Source organism: Amblyomma americanum, chromosome 1 (genome assembly GCF_052857255.1).
Source record: "Amblyomma americanum isolate KBUSLIRL-KWMA chromosome 1, ASM5285725v1, whole genome shotgun sequence".
Taxonomy (NCBI): domain Eukaryota; kingdom Metazoa; phylum Arthropoda; class Arachnida; order Ixodida; family Ixodidae; genus Amblyomma; species Amblyomma americanum.
The window spans coordinates 128,290,483-128,306,636 of record NC_135497.1 but is presented as its reverse complement, the minus strand read 5'-3'; the positions used below and the strand labels follow the sequence as shown (position 1 = coordinate 128,306,636).

General features: G+C 44.5%; 1 protein-coding gene across 2 annotated transcripts in view; it reads right to left on the bottom strand.

Moving 5' to 3' along the window:
• Nucleotides 1–3,000: 3,000 nt before the first annotated feature.
• Nucleotides 3,001–16,154, bottom strand: part of Galphas (G protein alpha s subunit) — a 103,604-nt gene continuing 90,450 nt past the window's right edge. For both annotated transcript variants that reach the window (XM_077646869.1, XM_077646870.1), the window contains one exon: nt 3,001–6,271. In XM_077646869.1, coding sequence (XP_077502995.1) covers nt 6,125–6,271 — 147 coding nt within the window. In that variant the 3' untranslated portion in view covers nt 3,001–6,124. The remainder of the gene's footprint in view (nt 6,272–16,154) is intronic.

Sequence of the window (16,154 nt, the reverse complement as noted above, 5' to 3'; positions counted from 1 at the left end):
GCAAGCACGGCCGACTCTGAGTGTTGGTCGCGGTGCAGTGCCAAATACAAGATGACCACCTTCAACGAAATAGTGAAATGGTACAGACTGAACAGACTATGCCGCCAACTCACCCGGGGCTTACCCGGAAGGAGGCAGTGTTATACAGTTACAAACGGGGTTCCTGCTCACCCCGGTGATAGCTAAGCACGTGTGTCCGAGTGTGTACGCGAGTGACGTGTGTAGACTGTGCGCGAAGGAGAGAGCCACCGCGGCTCACATCCTTTGGGACTGTAGTGTAAATCCGCGAGATGACGACGATCCCGCCGCAGCTAGAGGCTTCAACGAGGAGCTATGGTCAAGAGACAACTCAAGGCCGTCCAGCAGGTCTCAGCAGCTCTAGAAAGGCAGCGACGGAGCGAAACCGAGGAGAAGGGGGCAGCACCCCCAGGAAGGGGACGGCGGCCCTCTCGGACCCGCGGAAGTAGCGAGGGACCCAAGACCTCGAGGAGCACAACGCACGAGACTGACGTAGTGGCCGCGTCGCGGTGAAAGCTTGTCCTCCCTGCGTGGAGGGAGCCTAACCGATTCTGCAGGCATTTTCAATAAAGTTGTTCTCTCTAAGCGTTTATACGTGCTACGTACCAGCCACCCTTGGCTGGCTTCCCAGCGCTTCTTTGACGCCTCGCATATCTAAGCAGCAAAACACGCAACGCAGATTGATGGTCACAAATTGGTCACGCACAGAGCTACGAATGCAGCTGCGCAGGCAACAAAAAGATATCCGCTTACAACGGCTACATGCTCGTGAACGCAGTCCACAGTGAGGGTTGGGGGACATCTAGTGACTTGGGTTTCAAAGTAGCACCCAAAGAAAGGCAGGCGCCTTTACATTTTACCTCACCGAATAGTAGGTGGAATAAAAGCTGGGAACCCGAGCTCACCAGACTGCCACAGTCTGTAAAGACACTAAAGTGTGTGCACCGTACCGTGAACCACGAAAACATAAGCTAGCTGCAGCCTAAATGCGAAGTCTGGAATTGAAAGGCATCGTCCGCACCTGCCTTGCTTGTTCTGTGCATTGACAACACACAGTACACGGGCCTCTAGAATTTCGCCTCCATCCAAATTCCAGCGCCTTGGCCGGAATCTAACCTGCGTCCCTCAGGTCAGTAGCAGAACGGCATAACCACTGAGCCACCGCAGCGGCTCTCCACCTAATTGCTTTCATTTCCACCATCACTATAATCACAATTAAATAACTTCGTGCTCTGGACAAATGTCACTGGCTTGCCAATGAATGGGGTAAATAAGCCCAAAGAAAAACGTTCTTTCAGTGGGCATATGTAACATTTTGGTGTTGCGCTACCACTTCAGGCCTGTATTCCTGTGTGCCATGGATACTTGCCTGTGGCCCACTTGGAGCCGCCACTTGAGTTGGCAGTGAACAGCAAGGTGTTGCAACTGGAGATTCCAACTGGTTTCAAATATGCAATTGGAATTTTTTTTTATATTGAAAAGTGATGCGAAGCCAATGGATTTTCATAGCGATTGCGTTAAGGGTCCCACGTCACATTAAAGGTAGTGTCGTTGGCCGTAAGCGAAAATCCCGATAGAAGCGAAGGATTAAAAAATTCAGGAACAGGTCGAAGATGTTCGGAATGACACCAAATTTTTCAGGGAGGTTCCTGCAACTGAAGGAAAGTATTTGAGCAGGAAAGAAAATTGGGTTTGGGTGGGAGTCAAGTCCAGGACCTTCGCATTACGAGCCAAAGGATAGTTGCTACGAACTGAATGAAGGCGCACCCAGTGAATGCATTATGGTCTTTCAGATTTGGTGAACTGTCTGACATAGGTACTGATGCATACACGAGTAATTACGAGTACACCAATTAGGAATTCGGTTGTGTGAGCATTGAGTAGGCGATGCGAATGGGACTCGATAACGCTACCTCTTTCTACCCTTGAAGGCCTAATTGAAACCAGTTGTATTTTTTTTTTGTTGCCTGGGTAATGTGTTGCAGTGAAACAAGGTGATCACTGGAAAATATGGCACTTATGCATCTAGATTGCTTTTTTGAGTGTCCAAGAGACTTTTGTCCCTGAAAGTGCACCCGAAATGACCACCTTTAAGAGACCTGCTGTAGACAACCCAGCCAAAGTGAAAAATCCCCATAACATGCAGAAGCATCTACAGCGACTAGACAGACTACCCAACTGGAAATGAAACAAAATAAAACAAACAAATAAACACTTAACTGATACAGCATCAGTATTTTTATACTTTCGAGATTCCCACAATGCATGCGTAATGAAGTTTTTTGCATGGTTACTATTGTCTTTTGCATGACTGCCAATATCTGAAATCAGAACCTGTGTGAGCTCCACCTGCTATTTTTTTTTTAACAATGTACACAACTGGCCATGTATTCTACCTGAAAGGGGTATTTTTTGCAGCTCATGCAGTACCTAGTCTCTCACTGATGAATGAACAAGTGAAAGAAAAATAGATCAAACACAATTTTGAGACGTAAGTATAGTGAACAAATAACTAACACTTCGAAATCATGGAGGCTTACTGTGCCCATGAAAACCCGTTACCGCTACTACAGCTGTGCTCACTTTGCCAGGTGGCAGGTCAGTGCAGTTTAAAATTAAGCCCAAGTCTGTGTTCTCCCTGCATTTAACTTCGTGTGCACAGCTCCGAAGAGGAGAACATATGTACATTTGGGCTGTGTAACAGAGTGCCAGAAGAGAAATGCACAAAAAATATGACTGCTTGAACATTATGGAACAAGTGTACATGCGTGCAACTTACATGATCATCCGTAGCATAGCAAATGTTACATGCTGTGCTGTTCATGTCTCCCTGTAGGCCCTGCACATATATCCCTCTGCTCCAGATCGCTTTTGTGTCCCAAGGCATCATGCACAGGCTGAGCCTGGGCCAAACATCATGGTTTGGCACACCAGGCATCGCACCAAAAGCATTCGAAGCGCTGCCCCATAGCAGCCACTCAGTGAGACCTTTCGTGTTCAGGTTTATCGTCAAGTAAAAACAGACAAGTGCGCAAAAGTTACACAACAAACACAATGTCTTTCTTTCTTAGAATACAAAAGAAAAAAATCCAACAGTTGAGCCTACTTGGGTACGGAAACACCACCTGTTTTTGTATCTTTTTTTTGCATTTTTCCCCTGCATTTTTTTTTCTTCTAAAAGTCACCTGGATCTGTACAAGATACGGAGTGGAGAAAAATGCCATACACAAACAAAACGCAGATGAAAGGAAGATACGGGTTGAGACACAATGCAAATAAACCACCGAGCGCCATCCTATTCAGCGCCTCCCCCGCCCTCCCTTGCACACACACGTTCACATGCGCACGTATGTCCTAGTTGAAAAAAAGTGGGAGGAGGGGGGGAGTTAAAATTTTAGAAATTGCACACCATGTCCAGCAAGTCCAGGGACGGACAATGAGTTTGCCTAGGTCTGGATGCGTGTACTGAGGTAAGGGCACCCTGGAGACGCTGAAGAAGAAAAATAAAGAAGGGGGAAATTCTTACCCCACACAGGAAGACATGCAACCTTGTGTAGTGAACTAGTAATTAATGAAAATTCCAATAACAGTAGCCCCTTCAGCAGAAAATTTTCGTATCATCAGTTTGCATCTCACTTTATCATTAGCGTTGAGTGAGAATAACAAGCCATACTGCACACCTAAAACAAAAAAGGCAGGAGGGAAGGGGGCAGTTTGCCGGCTGGGAGTCTTTCAACTGGTGACGACAGAGCTTCAATTTCCTTTGGCCAACAAATACTTCACGAAGTTAAAAAAAAAAAAAAACGCGATAAAGGGGGGGGGTCACTGTCAACTGTGTGGCCAGAAATTTTTTTTCTTTCTGAAGCCCACTTGGGACGCTCTATGGTGCCCTCACTCCACTCGCTAGTACTTGGAGCCACCATGGCATTACTGGTATATATACACAGTTGCAGAAATGCACACTGATCACTGGTGTGGAGGGAGAAAGAAGCACTAACCACATAAAGAAAAGCCTAACAAAGCAGTTGATTCTATGGCCAGAGAAGCAAATGGAAGCACTACATATGAGCAAAATGGAAGCAGTTTTGAAAAGGGTGCAGCTCGGTGGCCAGCAGTGTAGAATGGCATACAAGAATGGCCTGCTGGAAAGTTTCACATCTGTGTGGTTGGTTCAACAACTTCTATATGGGCTTAGTCCTCACGGGATAAGAGATTGGAGATGGGGGAGGGGTAGCTGCAAGTCGGGCCACATTGCTCAAACTCAACTCATGAATGCCTAAAATGATGTCCCAGCATTGTATGTGTACAGGAAAACAATATCTTAAGAAAGTGCTAACAAACCTTCAGATATTAGCTAAGCTCTTCAAGACTAAACCTATACACACTAATCTAACATTTTCTCTCAAACGAAAACTCAGCATAGCGCTCTGGTTGCAGTGCACCAAAAATGCTGACAGCTCCAGGCAAGTTAAATTGCGGCACAGAAAGAAGAAAAGAGGTGATGGGGAGGGGCTTCATTGCCTTCCCGCCGCCACAATGAACCAAGCAAGCATGAAAACCCAGTTGCACAGCGCAGGGGATCTGTCCCTTGAGAGAGAGGCGCTCTTGGGACCAGGTGCAGACAAGACGCACAATGCCACCAGTGCTACCCCACAGCAGTAGGCACAGTATTGCGTCCAGGCAGGTGTGTGCACAGGGCCGCCCAGAGTTCCACGCTCCGCAGCCCCACTCCTTTGCTGGCACTGCCCCTTGCAGCAGCAACACAGTAGGCCACACTGCCAATAACTCGATGCTCGCGAAGACTCAACATCCAGGGACATAATACTTCAGAGTTGTCACAAATTGCGATCTTTCAATCTTTCAGCTAAAACAGGGGCAGCCTACACACCCGACACTCACGGCTTAGGCAAGGCTTCCTTCCACGTGAAAGGAGAAGGTGGCAAAAACAAAGATGTGTACACACACCATCAACAACAGAAGAAAAAAAAAGGAGTATGGGCTAAAGCAATTGTCCAAAAACAAAATGAGGCCTTTCAAACAATAAAAAGCAAGGCACTGTAATGCTTGTGAGCAAAAGCTGCCAAATGCCCAAACTGAAATGTGGTGAGAAAGAAGTCTGAGAGAAACATCTGTCCAGAGAGAACACATAAACCACTAGCGATGGTGCAACTGCAAACGACAATGTACAGTAATGCCCACATGGGGAGGATTCACTCCTGGGAGCTCTTCAGTTTGTGTTTGGCCACTCTAATTATGTGCTCCTTCCTTTGCCCTCCATCAGGCCAACTGCACAGCTCTTTGCTTCTAACCACCACTGACAAGTCTAAAAACACCTCAATAATTTAAAAATAGCACTAAAAATCGCAAAAACACACAACCATCATGCTGAAGATGCCTACTTACAACAAAAACACACAAAAACAAAACAGACAGGAAGTTTGCCCCTTCTATTCTATCCTCAAACATTGCAATGCCCAACCAAATTTTTTTCAAAACTCAAAGCAGGTTTTCAAAAACAAATAATAAAATAAAAACAAAGCTCAAAACAGTTTGGCAGCAAACAGTATTCACCACAGAGTGCAACAAAGAGCAATTCCCAGCACAAGAGGGAACACCAGACTGTTAGTGGGTAAGCAATTTGGCCAAGAAAACACGTCCCTCAAGGAGTCTCCATGCACAGCCCCTGCTCCCAGCAGGGCCGGCGATATGCCAAACACAGGCAGTGATTAAGACACTCCACAGAACCCAGGGGGAGGGGGTAAACGCTTTCCAGCTGGCGCCAAGACTAATGTGGTGTGTGGCAGTGCACGCCAGACACGCCCAAGTGCCAAACCAGGAAGGGGGGAGGAGTGGGGTGGGGGTTGAGGAGCGTAGCAGCATCCGGCTGAGGTTGTGGGGCTGTAACATAACACAACAGCGCACAAAAACAGAGCAAGAGAAGGTAACGGTTGCACCAGAACTTTCTTTAAGCACTTTCACACACTCACTCAGTCACTTGCATGCACGCAACACAGTAAAATGGAGGGCCGGGCTTTGACTGTTCTGTACGAGGAGGAGAGAAAGAAAAGACTAGAGGAGAAAAACAGAAGGGGGGGCCAAGCGCACATCACAAGAGCTCGTACTGGCGAAGGTGCATCCTTTGGATGATGTCTCGGCAGTCGTTGAATACGCGGCGGATGTTCTCCGTGTCCACGGCACAGGTGAAGTGCGGATAGCAGTAGTGCTTGCCATCTCCACTGGCTGTGCTGATGCGCTGCAGGAAGACAAAATTGCTCATTAGGTCATTTAGTAATACTGCTGCTCAGGGCGTGGTTAATGTCAAAAAGGAAAGTATTCAAAGTTGGTGTCCGGGTACAAGCTACAGCATGGCACTGAGTCTAGAACGATTTATTTGTGCCTTGAACCCACTACACACTCTCCATGGTAGGTGCACAATGCTCACGAATGCCCTCACATTGTGGAGGTCACCTAGACAACTGGAACACAAACTTGGCATGTTCACACATCCAGCAGAAGTTAATTTTCCATCTGCATCCACTTCACATCATCTCACCAGTCCTACTGCATGTGAACAGATGCACCTCACAAAACGAAACCTAATAAACTTCCCAATAAATATGCAAATGCCGTCATACCCTACAGTGCCGCAGTGATGCGCAGCACGAAGTGTGGCACTGTGCACCAATTTTTTGTTATATTCAGGAACAAAGCAAGAAGGGAAGTACACAAAAGGATAAAAAATATCAACACTATGAAGGGAACATTTCAAAACTCAACTTTCTTAACTTTCATAATATTTGCTCTCCACACTAAACACGAGAACTTGCTTGTTTTCCAGGAAGAACATTAAGAAAATAATACTGATGACACACTGAACTTATAGCTTTGAAACTTGATTTTTTTACATTTCCTTCACAGACAAATTGTGACTCCTAATGAGACAGCACTGAGTTTAATATTCTTACTAAATTTAATGAAACAAATTTGACCACTAAACCACATTTTACAAGTTTCAACAAAAAGAAAAGGAAGATTTGAAAAAAAAAAATGAAAATTGATTTTGGAAAAGGAAATGGCGCAGTATCTGTCACATCTCCAGCCACCGCAGGGGAAGGGATAAAGGAGGGAGTGAAAGAAGAAAGGAAGAAATAGGTGCCGTAGTGGAGGCCTCTGGAATAATTTCGACCACCAGGGGATCTTTAACGTGCACCGACATCGCACAGCACACGGGCGTCTTTTGCGTTTCGCCTCCATCGAAATGCTGCCACCGGGAACTCCGGTTCAGTAGCAGAGCATCCTAACCACTAACCCACCACGGCGGGTTGAAGATTTGAAGTAGCAGCACAGAAAAAAAACTCCCTGTGGACAGTGGCACAAAAATTCACCAAATTTCAAAGCACAAACCTTAGCCAAACTTTTCACTGAAAAAGTTCTGCACCAGTACTTGCATAACTCATCTAACAAAAAAGCAGTGCGTAACTGGCCACTGAATGAGCACTGTTCACTCATGACAATCAATAAGATTATAAACTCCGCAAGTTTGTAGATAATAGAACAAGCAGTGGAAAGAGCAGCACAAAAGTTGCAATAGATGACCAGATGGGGGCACAACACCTGTCAGGTCTTTTTTAAAGCACACGGAGCCAATGAAGTGATAAAATTATCAGAGCCATAAGAAAAAGCTGCTAACCCACCCCAAACTTGACTTAAGGAAAGAAATGGCTTACTCTTCATCAGGAGTGCCAAAAACATATTTCTAGGCACTCGAACAATTTTTGAGGGTTGGCAAGCTCCAACCGGGGGCCAGGCTTGGCTGCTGTACAAGCGATGCCAGCACTGGTGTCAGCGCAAGAAAAATTTTTGACAATGAGAACACTGTGTGTGTGAGACATGATGCCAGATGACAAACACTGTGAGCTGACGATTACGGGTGCGCTGACAATAATACAGTGGAGCCTAATCAGATGGGGGTTGTGATCAGAGGAGCAGGTGGTTTGCTGGTTCCCAGGAGTGAAGTGAGGAGGCACAGAATGCCCTTGTAGCGTGCAAGGAGTGTGTGCTCACTGTTGACAAACAAAAAAACAAAAACAAAAACTACTGGTTTGTTAAGAAATAATATTTTTTTTTTGGCAGCACATTTCTCTACTTTCCATTTCAATAAGGCATATGGGGCCCCTGATGATGGCAGAACTGTACGTGCATCACCAAAAAAAATGCACAGCTATTTATTAAAGCTGCATTAAATTTCGTGGCAGAAAAACTATGCTCATGCACATACACTGTCCTTTTCTGCACCATCATGAAACTGATTTGCTCCAAGTATAATTGTCTTTAAGCACATTTCTGATGCCACTGGTTCCAGCTTCGAGTCTATTTATATTTGGCTCTGTACTGTGATGGTCACAATAATGCAGTACTTATGGTGTGAATAAATTATAGAGAGACATATTTTTTGACCCTAAAGAGTTGCACCCATGGGAATGAAGGCGGCAGGTGCTTTCTCTTTTCACCATGGGCAAAAAGGCTGGATTGGCAGTGCTGCTACCCCCTTTTTCCCAAAACCAGTCACTAAAATGCACTTCCAGGTGGCCGTGGGACTTGACAACAATAAGCTGAATAAGACAACGGGCAAGCATGCTAAACTGGTGCGAACTAGCTGCCTCCGAGCAGAGAACTGATAGCACCAACAGTGCGAGGACCCCACGCGAGATGCCTGCTCTGTCCTTTGTTGCAGCCATCTTGCCAAGGAAACAATATGAGTCAAGCCGAACAGCTGGCAATTGCTGACACACTCAAACACCAGCAAAGTAATGAAACAATAAACCCCCGGTTCTAGGCGAAATGGCTTTTTCTGTTAATACGTGTCTTCTGCCTGTGCACTTTCGGGCAATTCGATTGCCTGCACATGGTCTCTGCATGCACTACTTGAATGATTAACCACTGCCGATCATAGGTTTGGTCGTGACAAGATGGCAGTAGTACTTTATAGCTGCAATCTATTATTTATAAAAATTTATATTGTTCACACAAACAGAAATGAGAGCAACATGTAAGGTCTGGTCGCAACCAAACCTAGCCACATACAAGAAAAAGGCTGTAAAAGGACCTCTACAGCTGACAGCAAGCCGGCAGCAAATGCTATGCAAGCACGCAAGATTACTTAGCAATGCCACGAGCTGAGCAAAAGCAGTGCTGGAATGGCCATAAGCATTTTGTAGCATGCTTTGCACAAGGCGAAAGGTCAATTTGGAGATACTCCCTGGTGTTTCATATGAAGTATTAAAAATGTGGATTTATGCTATTCAGTACAAAAATGCCCTCTGGCAAAAGACAGAGAAAAAAAACCCATGCTTCCCACCAAACGATACGCAAAATGGGGAAACAATTTGCATCATGCGTGCATCACAGCTGTAAATGTGTGTGGGCAGTGTGACCAATAAGCAAATTACCACGGAGACCATTTAATGAACGCAAACTCTGAAAGTGTACGTTCCCATGGCTGTCGAAAACAACACTGAAAAACCAGTGCAGAATCAATGCTGTCCGAAAAAAACATGCAGCCTACTTTCCAATCACAAGTAAATCGCCCATCGGCAACGGCACATCACAATCTCGAATGAAAAGTGATGGAAGTGTGGTTATGCATCTTAATATGGTGCTGCTACTGTTTCAACTATAAAGCATACAGCATTCCTGGCCCGAGAAAGTTTTAATATATTTTAAAATTTAAAGGACTTATCCAACCTTGCTCTTGGCAGCATCATCTAGGTGTGGTAAGGTGTACGGTGGGTTACTGCACATACCTAGCATTTATACTATCTTCTGTTAAAAAAAGATCAATTTTTGATACAAATCTACACATTATCCTTGGATTATAATTATTCCATGATGACATGTTTTGTGTTTACAATTTCAATTCTCTTAAAGAGCCCATGCTGAAACATAGGCTGCAGCTAATTTCTTTTCAGAAAATAAAAATGCTACACCTTTGCCCTTTAGTTTCGCCCACGGTGGAAGATATCAGGTGAGTACACAGCAGCCTGCGTCGCACTCAGATAAACTCCCCTAGTTTCCAGAAGTGCCACGAGATGGCTGTTCGCTTGGCGGCCCGGGCCGTAGTGAGAGGCAATGATTTTCTATGGGGAATGCGCGCTTTGTGAACGCCATTTTCCCGAAACCTGTTGCCAATGAAAAGAAGAAAACACTTTTGCCGCTTCTGTACAGCTTCGTTGTCAACTGCAGTTTTGTGAAGCAGCGGCTTCGTGCTGGTTTAGTTGAAAGTGAAGAAGGCAATGAGTTCTGGCGGGTTTTTTGAACCTGCCACACGAATAAGTGCCGCCGCCCTGATAACCGAGCATGTAACCATAGCTCGTCCTTTTTGTTCTCTTGACCTTTGGCTCATTGGTTCGTGTGTTAGTTGGTCTGTTCATTCAGTCACCTGATACGCGCCCTGCTTGTTCCTTCGCTAGTTAGCTCGTTAGTTCGTTCCTTAAATAATTGTAGCATTTGCTATAGCTTTCGTGTGCGCCGTTCGTTTGTATTTCCATGTACTTGCTTATACCGTTCGTTTACTCAGTCGTTTGCTTGTTCTTGATTTGTCCGCTCATTTGGATGTGTTTTGTTTGACTTTCTCCCGATAGCGCACTCAAGCACGCACATGCTTTAGGCATTGTTTTTAGCAGTCCCCTTGCTTTAATTTACACTAACTAAAAGCGCAAAAACTATGTTTCCAGGGCGCCTAGTGTAAAATAACCATGACTCAATTGTCGGGCGATATGCCCTCATTCCACCACATTGCAACATGAAGTGCAACATTAAACTTCTCCTCGCTGCGCTGTAAGGAATGATTAACCTTAGCAGTATTAACACGCCAATAACTTATTCTGGTCTGATTCTGCCACTGATGCAAGGGTGCTCTCAAAATTTGACTTTGCCACAGTTTGCACTGAAACAAGATGAATGTAATGATTTTTATCTACTTTTTGCAACACATTTCATTCGTACCACACTTTATTGCTGCTGGCGACAACGCAAGGAACAGTTCATGCCATGCGAATGGCTTTTGTGATGTAAACGAGCCGTGCGATATCTGCATGGTTGCTATCGCAACGAGATAGTTCATTTATGTTTTCTTTCTTCCGGCGAAGTTTCACCGTTTGAGACTGACACTGCGATCAGCGGCCTGGTTCGGATGACGCGGCTGGTACTTTACCTGGTCGCTTGTGGCCAGTGCGTCGCCCGCATAGTGTCCTCACCTATATATCTTACACCGTGGTTTCACCAAAAGGTAACCTTAGATGGCTATAGAAAGTCAACATAATAAAATATCCTTAGAATGCTTTCAGCTCAAAGCAACGCAACAAGCTCGTTGTTCATAACAGAAGATAAATAAAAGAGGACAAAAAGCCACAAATTTTTAAATTCGTTTTATTTTTCATATTGAGGAAATGGAAAAGAAAACAATTGTCATATCTATCTACCAAAGGAAACAATTCGCCTATCCAGCCTTTTTAAACACTTCTAATCAGGTATTCACATTGGCGTAACACACACCAAGTACTGAGTGCACTTATTAAAGCCTAACCATCCTCCCGCAATTTTTTTGCTCCTATTTATCATGTTTGATAGTATAGCACGGCTACTTGGAACTTTCTGAAACAATATACTCGCCGATTTTCAATTCTGTGCGCACACTTCCCATGTTGATGCACAGAGATATGAGTAGACTTGATTTTTCTGCACTCCAAGTAGCTCTTAGCATACAGCTAGCAAAGTTGACAGCTGACAGAACATCATTAGAATGCTCTAAAGGAGTTGTGAAACAGCTCTTAGCTGATCATGAGAAACACCTTGGAATCAGTTTGGAGCCTTTGTCATGTTGAAAGCATTTCCCTTCAATATGCAATGCAAATGAAAATTTAACGATACAATTTTCATGTTAAGCAGTTTTCCTCAACTCAAATTATGACCCCTCTACATTCCCCTATCTCAAACCTCCAGAAGCGGTGCCTTACCTAATAAACCTGTACCTTGTCACCATTACACACGGCAATTATGCTCTGGTGCCCACATGAAGCAGTGCAAACGCTGATATCAAACAGGACGTTGCTCTACGAATGCGAAAAGCTTGAGTAAGTACTGAATGACAGCTTGCTTTTCCCTTTATTTATAAACACTGCACTCCATGATGGCCATGCAACTTAGTAGTTGTGATGCTCATGGATACCTAGGCTACACCTGAATGTGTTAGTGCATCACTTTATTCCTTATATGCTGAAACTGGAAATTTGAAACAATTAAAATATATTTTTTAATATAAGATGTTTATTTCCCTTCAGAATTATCCTTTTACTGGCGGAAATATTTTTATCAACACCGACTTTACAGCTGGCCTAGAAGGAGGGACACTATTCTCCTCATTCCATGGTTACCTAATTGGGTACCTTTGTTTGTAAGCTCAGAGCGCCATCCAAAACGAAATAGCAGCTTCCAGACCTGCACTACCCGTTTGGGCACGCTGCATTTTCTCGTCTGTAAAAGAGATGGCGTTGCGTCTGTTGCTGCAGCTACAGCATTTGGAGGCAAAGATGGCGTCCTGCAGCGCGCGCCCACGTTTTCGTCCTCGCGGTAATTAAAATTTTTGTTTCAGCATACGGCGCTCTTTTTGAACTTTATGGCGCTAAAAACAATTGTGAAAGCATAGAGCATCTGTTGTGACAAATTTAGAACAAGTTTTTTAAAAACCTTAATGCTCAAGGTGCACGTGCCCAATTGGGTACTTCAGGACTAAGTTGCTCTCTTGTAAATTACAGCCCAATACCTCTCAGATGAGGAAATCAATGCTCTTTTAGAGGACTGTGCGCGTTTTCACGCACTTCTTAGACATGGCGTGCTGCAACAGCTGGGTGCATTATACGAGGGACTGTGAAAATTCCATGGTCCCTAAAAAGGATCGCCTAGATTTGCTTGCTCTCAAGAAAAACATTGCAAATGTACTCATAAAAGGTGAGGCAACCAACTCATGCGAGTGCAATCTAAATGGAGAGAACGATGAAGATCCAACTCCACCGAAGAAAGCCAAAGTGATTCCTCTACCGCCTGATGAAGTCCGATTCTACATGACCGGACATTTTCCTGAGCATGCCAAGATAAAGTTGCAGATCAAACGCCGAAACCCACGCTGCAAAGGCAAGTCTAGACTGAAATGCTGCAGATGCGATGTGTTCCTTTGCCTTCAGAACAGGAATTGTTTTCTAGACTTTCATAGCCGTTGACTCCCAGAGTACCCATCTGGGTACCATTAAACTAATTACCTTCAATTTGATATTTCGCCTTGCAAGAATTTTTTTACTTTCCTTTGTGACATTTTAAGAACAATAAAGCAGTTTCATCACAATTATTGGATAACTGCGGTCTCAAGACTCATGAGGCTATTCAAACTCACTACTAGTTACTTGTGGTAAAGCTTCAAGCATTTGACATCAACTTTCAAATCAAATTTTTCATCATGCGCAGTTGTTTTCTGAAGAAAATGGGCAAAATTACTAGTTTTTTTTTTGCAGACTCAAAACGTAATCGATGAGGCCAAATCAGAAAAAAGGCACCCAGAAAAGACATAGGGGAGTCTCCCTAAAAGCACACAATGCACAAAACTGAGCGCACACAGCACAACCCTTGGATAGGAAAAGTTTAGTCTCTATTGAAGCTATGCAAGTGGGCATAAGCTTTTACAGGAAAAACTTTTAGAATTGCTACGCAAAAAAGTGGCGAAGTGGTGTCCTACATGTAAGACGCTAGGTATATGTGGGTTAAGGGGTAGCATACCTGCCAACCTGAAGGCTTTCAAATTTTTAAAACTTTCGTGGGCGCTCGAGGAGGGAGGGAAAGGGGTAGTGGTAGCCAGTACACATTTTTTTGTTTTCTTGCAAGGAACAATGGCGAGTTGCATCGCTTTTTCAGTATGCGACGCACTAGCACTGGAGCTACTTTACATGTGGCGTCATATGTGAGCAGGCTTCAACGCACGAACGACGAAGAGCACGTCACAGGCGTGGAGAGTTTGTGTACACTGGAAAAACGTAAGTACCGCACATGGAATAGAGCGAGCGGCAAGATGCCTTCGACAAACAAACAACTAAAACAGGTTTGCAACAACGCAATCGGCGTTCTAAACGCCATGCGGCTTGGCTAGCTGACTGACAATTACAGCCGATAGCTGCTGCTGCTCAGGGCTGGCGGTGAAGCTTCGAGAACGGAACTACGCAGTCTGACCCTCTATCAGCCCACTGCTGGGGGCCTGCCGATCGTCAAAACACCTGCTGTTGTGCGCACGTCAGAAGGCCACCAAAAACAATGTAACATACATTTCAGGCCTGGGGATGAATATATGGACGATCAGATGTCCAGCAGGTAATACCTTGACACAGCTCCATTTCAGGAGCCCATCCGAATTAACCGATGCCAGCCCCTGGGTGTCCGAACGAATGAGCTCCCGACGCCAGACTTACACGGGCGTCTGGTGGGACTCCAGCGGCAGTCCGGATTATCCAAATTAGCGGGGGCTGAAGAGCAGCAATAAACGTTTATTGAATCGGGTTGAATTAATTTTTATGGGTGAGGCATTTTTTTCTTATTCATTTAAAATGCGACAAACTGTATCCTGTCCTGTAAAATGTTGCAGCTGCAGTTGCTGATAATTACACAGATGGTACATATTCCTCTCTTGTGCTGACACAAGGCGCTACAGCAATGGTATGGTTTTAATAGAGCTTCAAATGTTTTCACAAATAAAATTTAATTGAGGCAAGATTCAGTATATTCTAGAACAGGTCCAAATTTGTACGTTTTATGGAAAATTCAGAAGAGTTGGCAGGTATGGAGTAGCCTAAGAAACCTTTAACACAACTGCTAAATGCACGTGTGTTTGTTGTAACTTTACTGCATTTTTCCCATTTCTTAATAACCTTGGCTCTCTCCCTCCCTCTCTTGTAACATGATGCAAGTGCATAGTTGGCACTCGGAAGGTGCCACAGGAGTTGACGGGGCAGTAATACTAAGCTGTAATTCTCTCCGACTACAGACGGAAAAAAATTGTGCAGCTAAGACCTAGTCAGCTTACTGCTACGTGAGGGCAGTCACATGCACTTACATTGAAGACACACATGACCTTTTTGCACCAATGTGCCCGACCTGTCAGAACGGCAATAGGGTGCAACATTAAGAAATTCCCTGCGATGCTTCACAAGCTTGCAGTGATACCCACTGCCAGCAACAATTTCGTCTAACAGCTGAGGCACCTGGTAGCAACCATGCACTAGTGAATCAGCCGGTTAGGTGGCTGTTTGCATGAAGGTGCAGATGCACATGCTCCAGACCAGGGCAGGGTGACACCAGTAATACTAGCTCCAATCATGGCTTCAGTCAAACTTAATTTGTTTCAAGCATAATGACAGAGTACTCAGGGTTTGACATTTTGATCACAGTAATTGGGCAGAGCTAACAGAACTGTGGACTCCATTCTTAGGCTTTTCTTGCATGAAAGATACTACAGAATGTTTTAAATGCACAAAAAGTGTTGAACTTCCTGTTCTGCAATCTTGAGCTAGCCAAATTTTACTGCAAATATGCTTACATGAGTGTATACCTAGAAAACGCTGTTATCATAGTGAAAGCAAGCTCTTGAATCCTACCCCACTATGGTCTCCACCCATTTGCAAATCATGCAACATGGTATTCTAGCCTTTCTTGTGGCTGTAAACTATAATTCATGGAACTGCTCGTTCCTGGGGCATTAGAGGCCTGAGCAATGTGAGAGCCACAACTAGACCGGAACACACCTTAACACTAACACTTGCTGCAGTGCATTAGTGCAAGAACTGAAGCAACAGCAATAGCCAAAGAGAACTGCTCATGAACTGCTGGCTCCTGAGCCAACTTTTACTCAAAAGCTATGGATGCCTGGCACAAGAACCTCAAGTGCACACTTTCTCCAACATAGGTAGCACTGTCTGTGTTCCAGTATGCAACAGTGGAAAATAAAGAAAAAGCAGTGAACAACTATATCAACATTTCCAAGCTAAACAATCAAATGGAGGTGAAAACTCTTCCACAGACTTGGGAGATGTGTTAGCTGTCTA